This window comes from Sorex fumeus, unplaced genomic scaffold (genome assembly GCF_029834395.1).
Source record: "Sorex fumeus unplaced genomic scaffold, SorFum_2.1 ptg000011l, whole genome shotgun sequence".
In the NCBI taxonomy this organism is placed as follows: Eukaryota; Metazoa; Chordata; class Mammalia; order Eulipotyphla; family Soricidae; genus Sorex; species Sorex fumeus.
Window position 1 is genome coordinate 7,267,171 of NW_026606068.1, and position 13,760 is coordinate 7,280,930.

The 13,760-nt window shown below is 59.3% G+C and overlaps 1 protein-coding gene across 2 annotated transcripts; it reads left to right on the forward strand.

The window, feature by feature from the left end:
- The first annotated feature begins 222 nt into the window (after positions 1–222).
- Positions 223–12,715, forward strand: NDUFAF6 (NADH:ubiquinone oxidoreductase complex assembly factor 6). Of its 2 annotated transcripts, XM_056110908.1 has the most exons (9): positions 223–338; positions 3,201–3,304; positions 4,889–5,014; positions 6,585–6,641; positions 7,782–7,884; positions 8,955–9,088; positions 9,871–9,972; positions 10,204–10,260; positions 12,581–12,715. In XM_056110908.1, the coding sequence occupies exons 2-9, from the start codon at positions 3,284–3,286 to the stop codon at positions 12,707–12,709; spliced, it is 729 nt and encodes a 242-aa protein (XP_055966883.1). In that variant the 5' UTR covers positions 223–338; positions 3,201–3,283; the 3' UTR covers positions 12,710–12,715. The 2 variants fall into 2 exon arrangements, with proteins under 2 accessions (XP_055966883.1, XP_055966884.1); XM_056110909.1 differs by lacking the exon at positions 10,204–10,260.
- Positions 12,716–13,760: the final 1,045 nt, after the last annotated feature.

Below are 13,760 nucleotides of genomic sequence, written 5' to 3' on the forward strand. Positions count from 1 at the left end.
GGCGGCGAGGGGCGCGACCAAGAGCTGGGAGAAGAGGCCGCGAGTCGGGGAGGGGCGTGGCCTAGAGCCAGAAAAGAGGCGTGGCTATGAACCGGGGAGGGGCGCGGCCTAGAGCCAGGAGGGGCGTGGCCGCGTGCCCGGGCGCGGGGTCGAAGGGCACGTGACGTCGCTGTCATGGCGGCGTCCACGCTGGGCCCGGCATGGGGTCCCCTGCGCCTGGGTCCGTGGCGCCGCCGGCTCCCGGCGCCCGCGGGCTCCGGGCGGAGCGTGGCGGCGGCCAGCGGCGCGGACGGGGCGGGCGTGGCGGGCGCCGAGCTCTTCTGCCTGGAGCTGCTGCGGTGAGCGGGGCGGCGCGGGCCGGGGCTGCGGCGGGGCTGCGGCGGGGCGGGCGCGAGCCCCCTGCGCCGCCGCCGCCCGCTTTCCCCGGGGACGCGTTTGCACGGCGGGTGGTGCCAGCGGCAGCAGCGAGCGGCCCCCGGGGCCTCCTTCCCGCGCGTCCGGCCCCCTGCAGCTAGCGAGTGACTGACAGCTCGTGCAACGCCCGGGACGGCTGCCCACGCCGCGGGGTCTCACTTAACGGTTGCGGAAACGCAGGTCCGAGAGGCCCAGGGGCATCAGCCCGGGGAAGGTGGAGCCTGGAGGCCGGATCCCGTCCTGGGTCCCAGCCGCCCTTTCGGATTTGCAGCAATCAAGACTAGCACGTTCTGGGCGGGACCTGCCTGCCAGGCTCTTGTTTTTTGTTTTTGTTTTTTTTGCTTTTTGGGTCACACCCGGCAACGCACAGCGGTTCCTCCTGGCTCTGCACTCAGGAATCACCCCTGGCGGTGCTCGGGGGACCCTATGGGATGCTGGGGATCGAACCCGGGTCGGCCGCGTGCAAGGCAAACGCCCTCCCCGCTGTGCTATCGCTCCAGCCCCAAGGCTCTTGTCTTGGGTCCCCTTTTCTACCTGCAGAGCAGGGGCTTCAAGACCCAGTCCCAGGTCGCCAGGAAAATCGTTACCCTGAATCTGGTCGCGGCTGGGATACTTTGTATTTGATTGGAGAGTTTCAAGTTAGGTTGGGGTAGAGGAGGCGCAGAGAATGCCCGGCGCAGGAGCCCGGTTTTGCAGGCCCGAGGCTCCCTGCTTGCATCCCAGGCACTGGGCAGAGTGGCCCCCAGCCTGCAGTGTGTGCTCTCACCCTCGCCCTCCCCAAGCTTCATTTTAGCTCACGTTTCCAGACATTTAGGAATTGCCTTAAGGGGCCTGAGAGATAGCACAGCGGGCTGGGCGTTTGCCTGGCACGCCTCCAACACGGGTTTGGTCCCTGGCATCCTGTATGGTCCCCACAGGAGCACCACTGAGCGATTCCTTCCCCCATCTTGTTTACTATTTAAAGAAACAAGATAGCAACAGTGGAAACCAGGGTCCTGAGAATTGTAAGAGATGAGGGGGCTGGAGTGATAGCACGGTGGGGAGGGTGTTTCCCTTGCACGCAGCCGACCAGGGTTTGATTCCCAGCATCCCATATGGTCCCCTGAGCACCACCAGGAGTAATTCCTGAGTGCATGAGCCAGGAGTAACCCCTGAGCATCGCCGGGTGTGACCCAAAAAGCAAAAAATAATAATAATAATAAAATTTAAATTAAAAAGAATTGTAAGAGATGAAACTGCCAAAAAGTGATTATCTTCCATAAGACCATTTTTCTCTGTTTCTGTATGTTTCTATATTTTAAAACCATGAGTGCAGGGACCCAGAGATAGCGCAGAGGGATGGAGCGTTTGCCTGGGGTGAGGGGGTTATTTGGGGGGGACTTGTATTCAAACACAACACAGGGCCTTCCAGACACCACTGAGGATAGCTCTGGTATCACCATTCCCTATGAAAAAAAAACTCACAAAAACACCTCAAACATGAATCCATACCAACACAAAGTGGAACTGTTTTCTCCAGAATGTCATTCCTTTTTCTGTAGCTTATCTGAATTCTTACTACAGAGGAAAGTGATTCAGAAACAAAAATGTTTCAGTTTTCTATAAGTCAGGGTAAAGGAATAGAGTTTCAAAAAGCATCTGGGACTGGGCAGCTCCATTTTTCTGTAATGTCTAAATTGTGAACAGGTATAAAATTTGGAAACTCAACAGGTGTAAAATGTCGGAATCCCAACAGGTATAAAGTGTGGGAAATCCCGAGTGGGACCCCCACAGGCATAAAGGTGGGACCTCCGTAGGTATATAGACCCCACATGTATAAAGTGTGGGACCCCAAGGGTATCACGTGTGGGACCCCAGAGGTATCACGTGTGGGACCCCAGGGGTATCACGTGTGGGACCCCAGGGGTATCACGTGTGGGACCCCAGGGGTATCACGTCCGGGACCCCAGGGGTATCACTTCCGGGACCCCAGGGGTATCACGTCCGGGACCCCAGGGGTATCACTTCCGGGACCCCACGGGTATCACGTCCGGGACCCCACGGGTATCACGTCCGGGACCCCAGGGGTATCACTTCCGGGACCCCAGGGGTATCACTTCCGGGACCCCACGGGTATCACGTCCGGGACCCCACGGGTATCACGTCCGGGACCCCAGGGGTATCACGTCCGGGACCCCAGGGGTATCACTTCCGGGACCCCAGGGGTATCACTTCCGGGACCCCACGGGTATCACGTCCGGGACCCCACGGGTATCACGTCCGGGACCCCAGGGGTATCACGTCCGGGACCCCAGGGGTATCACTTCCGGGACCCCACGGGTATCACGTCCGGGACCCCACGGGTATCACGTCCGGGACCCCACGGGTATCACGTCCGGGACCCCACGGGTATCACGTCCGGGACCCCAGGGGTATCACGTCCGGGACCCCAGGGGTATCACGTCCGGGACCCCACGGGTATCACGTCTGGGACCCCACGGGTATCACGTCTGGGACCCCACGGGTATCACGTCTGGGACCCCACGGGTATCACGTCTGGGACCCCACGGGTATCACGTCTGGGACCCCACGGGTATCACGTCTGGGACCCCACGGGTATCACGTCTGGGACCCCACGGGTATCACGTCTGGGACCCCACGGGTATCACGTCTGGGACCCCACGGGTATCACGTCTGGGACCCCACGGGTATCAAGTGTGGGCCTGAAATTGACGCTTCTTTGTGCTCTGTTCCTAGTGTGTTTTCTGGGCACCTCTGAAGGGAGATCTCTCTCACCTCTGCTGCAGGAAACGGGACTATGAAGGCTACCTGTGTTCGCTGCTGCTCCCGGCGCCTGCCAGGGCCTCGGCCGTCGCGCTGAGGGCCTTCAATGTGGAGCTGGCTCAGGCTGGTATTAAACTCCCTTAAAGATTTGCTGCTGGGGCTGGAGTGATAGTAGTGTGGGGATGGCACTCGCCTTGCTCTCAGCCGACCCGGTTAGATCCCTGGCGCCCCATATGCCCCCGCCCCCACTGCCTGGAGTGATCCTTGAAAACAGCTGGGTGTTCCCCCTACCCCCCCCCCAACCCGAAGTGGGTCATGGTTCTGTCTTTAGTTAGCCCCGAACAGTCAGGAAAGCGTCACTGGTGGTTCGGTGTGTGTGGAAGGTCTCTTCATCGCCGGCTCCTTCCTGCTGCCGCGCTGGGGATGACAATTCTCTTCCAAAAATAAAACCAGGCCAGCAGCTTATTGTTTCTGGAAATAACCCACCCTGGAATCTGCGGTTTCTCTTTCTAAGGCCGATCTCGGAACTGTGGCCAGTTCTGTGTCTTGATTAGTCGAGTAGGGTCGTGTGTGTCTCCGAGCCGAGCCTTTCCGGCGTGCGGGTTGGACGTGAAGGTAGCGCTGTTGTTCTTCAGAGCCCTTGGAGAAAGGAGCGTTCACCTTGCCGTGGAGGGAGTCGTGGACGCAGCCCCGCACACCAGGCCTCGGGGACAGACTTAGATCCCAACCCTGCTGCCGACTTAGTTTGGGCCTCACCACCAGCCACCCAGACGGCGTGTTCCTGATGGAGCGGGTCATGCGGGGTCCGGAAGTACAGGGAGATGGGGGAGGTAGCCCATCCAGATTCCATGAAAGGATGGAGATTTCAGTCACAAAACCCGCCTCCCTGAGTCTTGCAAGAGATTAATTTCTGGACGAGGCTCATCCCAGGCAGTGGGGTCCGGCCAGGAGCTTGGCAGTGAGCGTGGGGTGTGGAGGTTTTTAGCTGCCGAGGGGCTCTGTTTGGGTGGGCGCTGGGCTCACTAGAACCCCCCTCCGAGGTGCCCCGGACAACTCAGCCTTGTGTGGGGTCCGGAAAAATCTGTGCGACTTGACATCGGCATTCTTTCCACACTGAGTGCTGATTTCTTCATCGTGTTGAACATCTTGTGTGTGGGGTTCCCCAGTTACTTCTCTTTAGATCGGGATTCAAATCAGTTCCACATGTTGCAACTGGTTGATCGCTCTCTCTCTCTCTCTCTTGGATTCCCTTTCATCTAACTCTGCCCCTCTCTCTCCCTCTCTGTCTTTCTGTCTCTCTCTCTCTGTTTCTCTGTCTCTCTCTCTTGTGATTCATTTCTAAGGGAATCCTTCCTATTTTCAAATGGTAAAAACAAATTTGTTTTTGGATTTTGGCCACACCTGTTGGTGCTCAGGGTCTATTTCTGGCTCTGTGCTCTGGGGTCCCTCCCGGCATTGCTCAGGGGATCATCTGTGGTGTTCAGAGTCTTAAGCTCTGCACTCTCTCTCCACTTACTCCTGTTTCTACATGCAGACTTTCACGTCTTTGGATGAGCACTAATTCGCAGCTTTCACTGAAGACTCTGACCTGACATTGTGTCCCAGGGCTGGAACTTCAGGGGAAAGGGAAACGGGTGTCCTGAATGAAGCTGGCCTCGTGCTGAGGCCCTTTGCGCCTGTGCTAACGAGCGTCTGTCACCCCTGTGGGCAGGTGAAGGATTCGGTGTCCGAGAAGACCATTGGGCAGATGCGCCTGCAGTTCTGGAAGGACGCCGTGGCAGGCATGTACGGGGGAGGCAGCCCACCGCCGCAGCCCGTGGCCGTGGAGTTGTGGAAGGTAACCGGGACGTTTGCCTGGGCCCTCGGGCAGTGACTTCAGGGGAGCCCCGGAGTTGGGGTGTCGAGCACGCTCTTCCGGGGCTGGCTCTGATGGTCAGTCGGAGTGTTTGAGAGCAGCTGGAGGCCAACGGTGAGGGTGCCTTGGGCCTGTGCCCCCCATTCCGCTCCCCCCGCACCAGCCCACCAGTTGCCTTCCGCAGGAACACAGTGGTCGGGGGATGCAGCCCCTATTTTGCCCCATTTTGCAGGTGCAAGATTGTTTCCTGCCAACAGTTTCCTGCTTCGTTGCAGTGCCTTCATCTCTGTGTGTCAAGTTACCGTTGGAACTTAGCCGCCCAGCAAACCTTCTTGCACTGTTGGCTTGCTCTTTCCTTTTTTTGTTTTTCTTTACATTCTTTTTTTTTTTTCCTTTTTGGGTTTGGCAAGCTACCCGTGACATGACATATTCGATATGCCAAACACAGTAACAACAAAGTCTCATGATGGAGACGTTACTGGGACCGCTTGAGAAAATCGATGAACAATGGGAGGACAGTGACAGTCACAGCTTTTTGGGTCACACCAGGCGATGCACAGGGGTTACTCCTGGCTCGTGCACTTAGGAATTTGGCTCGTGCACTCAGGACTTACTCCTGGTGATGCTCAGGGGACCATAAGGGATGCTGGGAATCGAAACTGGTCAGCCGTGTGCAAGGCAAACGCCCTCCCCCCTGTGCTCTTGCTCCAGCCCCTTCTCTCCATTTTTGGATCACACCCAGCAGTGCTCAGGGGTTACTCCCGGCTCTGCACTCAGGAATCACCTAGCGGCGCTCAGGGAGCCAGATGCTCAGCAAACGCCGTCCTCCTCGCGGTGCTGTCGCTCCGGCCCCCTGGCCTTCGGTTTCCCAGGGTGCTACTACTTGATCCAGGAGAGCCCCAACCCCGAGACCGCGGGTGTGAATCACAGAATCGCTCCCTCCTCCCCGCCCCAGAACACCGTATACAGGCCGCTGCTTTGCGGGGGTTCTGTGGTTACTGCCTGCCTGCCTATACCAGCCGGCTGTGAGGTCACGCCTGAGCTGGCAAGAATGAGCATGCCTGCATGCCTGCCCACCCCCTCCCGGACATCTCAGAACTAAAGCAGGCAGCACCTGAAGGCGGGGTGAGGTGGAGGAGGCCTGGGGGGCTCCGGGGTTTTGCACGTGGGGCTGGGGCAAACCTGCCATCATTTTCCTTCGAGGACTTCTGATTTTCTGGAAGGATGAGCTTTGATGCAGGAGGTAGGGGGTTATACCTGGTGGCGGTCTGGCCCCTCCCAGCCGTCCCTGGGGACCGTGGAAAGGAGTGAACCTGGGCACCCGCGTGCCCAGCCCGTGTCCTGTCTGCAGCTCTTTCTGGGTACTGGAAATGGCCTCTGAACTGTGGGCTGGGGGGTGTTCCCTTCCCCTTGGCCACCTGACTCACAGTGTCTTATTCTAATGTTCCCTTCCCAGGTGTTGCGTTTGATTCTTTGTTCTGTGCAGGTTTACGGAAGTGGTTTCTGGTGCTTTCTAAAGACTTAAAACACTCTTCCCTCCCCCCCCTCCCAGGCCATCAAAAGACATAAACTGACGAAAAGGTGGCTTATGAAAATCATCGAGGAAAGAGTAAGTGAACACTTTGGCCTTTTTTTCTGGCTTGCACCCTTTGTGCTGCTTCTTGGGGAAAAGAAGCATCTTCGTGTGTGCGTTCGCATGTCAGGAAACAGCCAGGAGAAGTGGTCCGGCAAGTGCCAGGGAGCAGGCTGCCGCCCCAGGGCGTAGCCCCAGACCCTGTCCTAAAGCAGAGAAGTGGGTGTCGTGCCCTGTTAACCTCTCTAGGTGGAGAACAATCCCACATTCAAATTCTTGCTGCATTTTTGGGGCAAGACTTAATAGGCTGCCCCTAGATTCACCCGGAAGCGAGTTCAGATGATCCGTCTGTGTGTTTGGTTTTCAGACTTCACCCGGCAGTGTTGCGGGGTTACCCCTTGGCAGTGCTCAGGACCGTGTGGTGCTGGGGTGGGGGGTCGGATCAAACCTCCGACAGGCTGCGCCTGTGTTCCAGCCTGTCGGATGCCCCTTCCAGCCCTTGCCCAGGTGTGTCTGGCCCTGGGGCCTTTGCTGGTGCCAGTGTCTCCTGATTGGGGTAAGGGTGAGAGGCGCGGGCACCTTGGCAGTGGTGTCTAAGTGCATCTGACACCGCAGAGGGGACTGGTGTGCCCGCCTGCCACAGTCAGACCTGGCTGACCCCTGAGCGGAGCGCGGACTCCTCGGTACTGGGCCTTGTTGAATGGGACCGTGGGGCCCGGTCTCACTCCTGTTCTCTCGAGCCCTTTTCCTGCTGCCTCGGCTTGAGTTCTCCTCGTGAGACCCTGTAGGGGTTGAGACTCAGGCCCCTCCCCAGCTATGGAAGCAGTGTTACATTCCCCAACTTCAGGGCTGTTGTTCGGACTGAAAAGATAATGTCAAGGGCTGGGGCTGCTGGGCGCGACCCCCAGTGACACACACACACACACACGCTCAGAGACTCTCTCTACAGTGCTCAAGCAACATCCCAGGTGATGAAGGGCTTGGAGGGTCCCAGTGACTCCAGCTCCAAGCCTGTGTGATGTGCACGTGAAGATCTCTCTGACAGTCTCGTTTGGTTGGCCTTAGCTGTCATCCTAAATATCGTTGTACTTTGTCATTGAGTTCACGAAGACAAAGAAATGGCGCCTTCATAAATTATCCGCCGGTCGGTAAAGTTTATTTACATTTTGGCTGTAGGAAAAAAATTTGGATGACAAAGCCTACCGGAATATCCAGGAGCTGGAAAGTTACGCGGAAAACACCCAGAGCTCACTTCTTTATTTAACGCTGGAAATCCTGGGTAAGGTTTTATACTTTTCGAAGAAGAGACCTTCTTATACTCGGACAGTTGAATCGGCTGGACGCCAAACTTTTTCTTTATACCTGCCATTAAAAAAATTTTTTTTCCCTTTTTTTTTTTCTTTTCACAAGATGGGAGCTCAATCTTTCCATGGAGTGTAGGCAGATTAAAATCTCCAGGTACGGGGCTGGAGCGATAGTACAGTGGGTAGGGCGTTTGCCTTGCACGCAGCCAACATGGGGCGACCTGGGTTCGATTCCCAGCATCCCGTATGGTCCCCCGAGCACCACCAGGAGTAATTCCTGAGTGCATGAGCCAGGAGTAACCCCTGAGCATCGCTGGGTGTGACCCAAAAAGCAAAAAATAAATAAATAAAATAAAATCTCCAAGCACGGGGCTGGAGCGATAGCACAGCGGGGAGGGCGTTTGCCTTGCACGCAGCCAACATGGGGCGACCCGGGTTCGATTTCCAGCATCCCATATGGTCCCCCGAGGACCACCAGGAGTGATTCCTGAATGCAGAGCCAGGAGGAACCCCTGTGCACCGCCGGGTGTGACCCAAAAAACGAAGCAAAACAAAACAAAATCTCCTCCAGGCACTCCTAACAGCACGTCAGCCCCTTCCCGGGAATGCTGTCACGAGTTCTTCAGTGATGGCAGGTGGCTTGCCCGGTCTCAAGAGAAAGGCTGTGGCTCTGTTCTAGATAAAAGCAGAGGAAAGAAATCCCCTGTGTAAAAGTCGAAGTACAGAAACTGGTTCGGGACCGATGGCGAGTCTCTGCCCAGGTTGCTCCCCTGACTCCGTCTCTCAAACACAGAGCCCAGATCCAGGGCCCGAGATACTTGGGGCCAGCTGGTGCACCCGAATTCTGATCCCGGCCCTGCTGGGTGTCACCCTGGGGGGCCCAGGAGCATCACAGAGGTGGCTGCTCACCAGGCCGTCCTCTCCCCATGCCCGCTGTGTGGCCTGTGGTGGCCCTGGGTCTCCTGAGCACTCTGGGGGGAGTCCAGAGACACCCAGCCCTGCGCGTGGAAGAGGCTGGCCCCGCCTCAGCTGCTCTGCTCCCCAGGGGTGAAGGACGTCCACGCTGACCACGCGGCCAGTCACATCGGGAAGGCCCAGGGCATCGTCACCTGCCTGCGTGCCACGCCCTACCATAGCCACCGGAGGCGGCCGCTGCTTCCTATGGACATCTGCGCGCTGGTGAGGCGGGGTGGTCGGCGCCCGAGCTGCCTCTCCGTCTGTGCTTCTCCGCCGGTGGCAGCCTGTCAGCTCTGGGATGGGGGCGGGCAGGGTGGGGAGGGTGAGGCATAAGAGAGTCCCGCGCCCCCTCGGCATGGCCGTGCCCGTTCTTCTGCGCCTGCTTTTCTTTGGCCCCGTGGTTCGTGGGAGCTTGTCTTCCCTGTGAGATTAGTTGCTGTCTGTTCTTTTGTTTTCTTGGGGGGTCTTTTTTGTTTGTTTTTTATGTTTTTGAGTCACACCTGGCGATGCTCGGGGATTCCTCCTGGCTCTGCGCTCAGGAATCGCCCCTGGCAGTGCTCAGGGGACCCCATGGGATGCTGGGGATCGAACCCAGTCAGCCGCATGCCAGGCAAATGCCCTACCCACTGTGCTATGGCTCCAGCCCCTCTGTCTGTTCTTTTGAGTGTCCTCGGTGTGTGTCTTCTGCGGATGGGCTGGGGGTGGTCCCCGTGTCGGGCCCCGCATGCTCGTCTGTGGCTGGGTAGATTTTTGTTCGCCCCCCCAAAGTCTTGCTAACATGCTACGCCTTGGGGTGCCGTTCTGACGCTCTCCTCTTCGTCCGGCTCTTGGACCTGTTCTCCTGTTGCTGCTGTTGCTGTGGTGGCCGTTTGGGGGCTGACCCTTGGGGCGTCTCAGAAGGGACTCCTGTCCCGGTGCTCGGGGAAGCCTCCTGCGGGCCGGGCTGTGCTGCGTCCTCGGGGGCCCCCTGCCCCGCGTGTGACGCGGACCCTCCTTCGGCGCAGCACGGGGCTTCCCAGGAGGATTTTGTGCGGAAGAAGCGGGACCAGAATGTGAGAGACGTGATCTTCGATATCGCCAGCCAGGCCCACCTGCACCTCTCGCACGTGAGTGGCATCCCTTCCCGGGACGCGGCTGCGGTGGCGAGCGGGCGGGCTTGGGGGCAGTGGGACGGGCGAATACAGAGCCCCTCTCCCCTCCCCGCCCCGCCCCTCCACCCCCCTTGCTTTCCAGGGGTTGCACCCCCCACGTTGTTGGCTCTCGCTGGCTTTCCCAGGAAGCATGTTTATTGCCAGAAATATTTCTACCTCCAGCCCGTTTCCTCCTTCCCCCCGTAGGCGCGGTCCTTCCACCAGAGCGTTCCTGCACCGGCGTTTCCTGCCTTTCTTCAGACGGTGAGGAGGGGCGCAGGGTTAGCCCTGGGGTGGGGGAGGGGACGGGGGGCCCTCCCTGCTTCCCAGGCCTGCCCTCTGCCCTGTCCACCAGCAAAGGGCCCAGCACAAGGCAACTGGTGCCCCCTGTAGCCAGCTGGCGGCCCTGCAACCCGGTGTGCCACCTTGGGCTGGGAGGAGTCCCTCCCCCACCGACCCTCACCTCAAGGCAGCACAGTCACGGGACGGGGGATGGGGGCAAGGGGGTTGCCCCTGGGTGCTGTCGGGGCTCCATGGCATTGGGCGGGACCCCGGAAAGTCTGTGTCCCTCATGAGCTCCGGGCGGGGCTGCCAAGCTGGGCTCTGGGTTCGGGCCTCACGATGGTGCCGCCAGCCCTGGACCCGGTTCTTCCCTCTGCACAAGCCGTGCTTACCAGGCATCGCCGATGCCACTCCCGGTGCGTCTGGGCAGGTTCTTCATTGCCTCGATAGAAGCTCAGGGGAAGCGGAAACTCCCATGTTTCTGCAAGCCACACGCATCTTCATCCTAAAACTGTCTCAGGCCTCAGATCCAGGTGTTCACCTCCTGCGGATGGGCTGATGGTCGTCTCTCCAGGGGTTTACAAGCCATGGCTTGTATATTTACCTCCGTGGCAGGGATCGAAACTGGGTCCTGGTGTGTGCAGGGCGCTGGCTGGGCCACTCGGCTCAATCCCAGGCCGCGAGTATGTTCTTGCACGCAAGGTGCAGAGGAAACGAGACTCTTCCCTCCCTCCCTCCCTCCCTCCTGTGCTTTCCAGGGGAGCCTTCCTTCACCTGGGCTTCCCTGGCTAAGGGATCACCTGTGAGCGGGGAGGAGCCAGCATCTCCACAGTCGGCTTGCTGGTGGGCCGGCCCCCTAGCTCACCCTCACCTCCGTGGACCTAAAGGGTTTTCATTTGTTCTGGCTCTGAAAGACTCTTACAATCACTTAGCGAGCTTGAAACAGACCCCAGCCACGCGGCCCTTCCAGGCAGTGACCTCTCTGCCTGAGGCTGCGTCCCTGCCTCGTTTCCTTCCTCCCTCCACCTTCCATCCTTCTTGCCTTCTCACTGGTGGCGCTCAGGGCTGACTTCTGGCTCTGCACTCCGGGCTGGGTCTGGGGGCCCCTCTGGGGTATCGGAGATGGAACTTGGGTTAGCAGCCTTCTGGGATGGCTCCCTCCCTGCCGTATACTGTCTTTCTAGTCCTAGGCTTGATGCCCATGTATTTATTTATTTATTTTGCTTTTTGGGTCACACCCGGCGATGCACAGGGGTTACTCCTGGCTCGTGCACTCAGGAATTACTCCTGGCGGGACTCGGGGCACCATATGGGATGCTGGGGATTGAATCTGGGTTGGCCGCGTGCAAGGCAAACGCCCTGTGCTCTGTGCTGTCACTCTAGCCCCTTGATGCCCTCTGAAAGAGCATTTGCGCAGTTTTGTTCAAAGCGTTGTAAACAAAAGTATCATTTCCTCAGTATTCTAGGCTCAAACCCGACTCTCAGCCTCGTCTGCTCTGTTCTCTGATCACCTAGTATATACATTTCACTGCATCATCCCTGGCAGTGCTCAGGACTCTCCTGCCTGGCTCCGCGCTCGGGAATCACTCCTGGTGGGGCCTGTGGGGACCCTCTGGAGGCCCGAGGGGTCCCACCCAGCTGTGTGCAAAGCAAGCTCCCTGCGCACGTACCATCTCGCTGGCCCCTTTGTTGTGTGGACGGCTGTCTTCATTTTTCCTTTCCCTCAGACTTCTGGGCAGTCCCCAGGTCTTCTGCTAACGCCAGGCAGCTGTGCACACTCGGGCAGCTGTCTCGTGCTTATAGAGGGCTTCAGAGTAGGTCGTGGTGCTGTGTAGGCAGCGTTTATTAGCAGGTGGGGGGAAACCCTGCTGGGCACGTGAGACCACGCCCGTGGTTCTGGAATCTCCCGGTGCAGTGCCTGCAGACTGTGCCGTGCACCTCTAGGGGGCGCTGTGCCCACGGGTTAAGAGGGAGGGGTCTCTGGGTGCCCACGGGTTAAGAGGGAGGGGTCTCTGGGTGCCCACGGGTTAAGAGGGAGGGGTCTCTGGGTGCCCACGGGTTAAGAGGGAGGGGTCTCTGGGTGCCCACAGGTTAAGAGGGAGGGGTCTCTGGGGTGCCCACGGGTTAAGAGGGAGGGGTCTCTGGGTGCCCACGGGTTAAGAGGGAGGGGTCTCTGGGTGCCCACGGGTTAAGAGGGAGGGGTCTCTGGCTTGGGAGGCGCAGGTTCGCTAGCCTGATAGCAGTTTCGCCAGCCCTGCCTTGGACGTCACCAGCAACAGCCCCCGTCCCTCTCTTTCCCCAGGTGGCTCTTGAGGACTATCTAAAGAAAATCCAGAAAGTGGATTTCGACATCTTCCACCCGCTCCTGCAGCAGAGGAACACGCTGCTGCCCTTGTTTCTGTACCTGCAGTCCTGGCGGAAGAGATACTGACAGGGTTCCAGGGCACTGAGTCGGCTCCGTCATTGCGGGGAAAGCGCTCGGGGAGGGGCGTGTGGCTCCCGGGAGGGGGGACGTTTTTGGGCAAGTGAAACTTAGAGCCTGAGGCCATGGAGGTGTTGTTGGGTGCAGGCTGGGCGGGGGACCGTCTCCATCCTTCCCTGTGGGTGTGCAGAGTCGGGGGCAAGGGGCACGAGCCTCGCGCTGGCCAGAGCAGACTCCGTCACGGGCCCCCGGGTGCGGGCTTGAGCCTCGCTGGCTGGCACGGCTCTAGTTGGGTCTGGCCAACCCGGAACTTCCTCCCTTTTGTGTCCCGCTGCCTACTCCCAACGGCCCTGGCACTGTGGCGGGCACACGACCTGTGCTGGTGATGGTGGCCAGCCTCATGCCAGCTCTCCAAACCTAGCCTGCTCCCCCGGGACCCCGCCAGCGGCCAGCTGCAGGCTCCAGCCCGGGCTCTGTGCGGGGGTCCCAGCTTCTGGCCGCCACTGCCCAAGCCTGGCCAGGTGCACCTCCCCCCCAACCCAGACTTGGTGCTCAGCAGTCTGGGGCTCTGGCTCCCCACAACGGGACCCCCACTCCCTCTCCCGGCCAGGGCCTGTCGGTGGCCCCGGCTCTGCAGCCTCTGCGTGGTTTCCCCCCAGCTGGGAATTCGCCGCAGCTTACATCATTAAGAGGGTTTTTGGGCAAGTGAAACTTAGAGCCTGAGGCCAGGGAGGCGTTGTTGGGTGAGGGGCCGTTCTGAGACTGGGGAAGTGACCGGAAGTCGGTCTCCCTTTGTTTTGGGGGCGGGCATCTCCCCAGCAGTGCTCAGCTTGGTGCTGCCCAGGCCCGGCGGCCCTGTGGGCCCTCAGGGACCCCCCTGTGGTGTCCAGGGCCCCAGGGGCGGGGGGGGGGGTGGAGCCCGAGGTGCAGTGCTTCCGTGTTCGTCTGCTCACGGGTGGTCCCAAGCCGGGGCTGGGTCCTAACCGTTGCTTCTGGCGGGAAGAGCTCTTGCCCGTGGCCGAGTAGAACGGCTGGGACATTTACTCCTGGGGTTCACTGG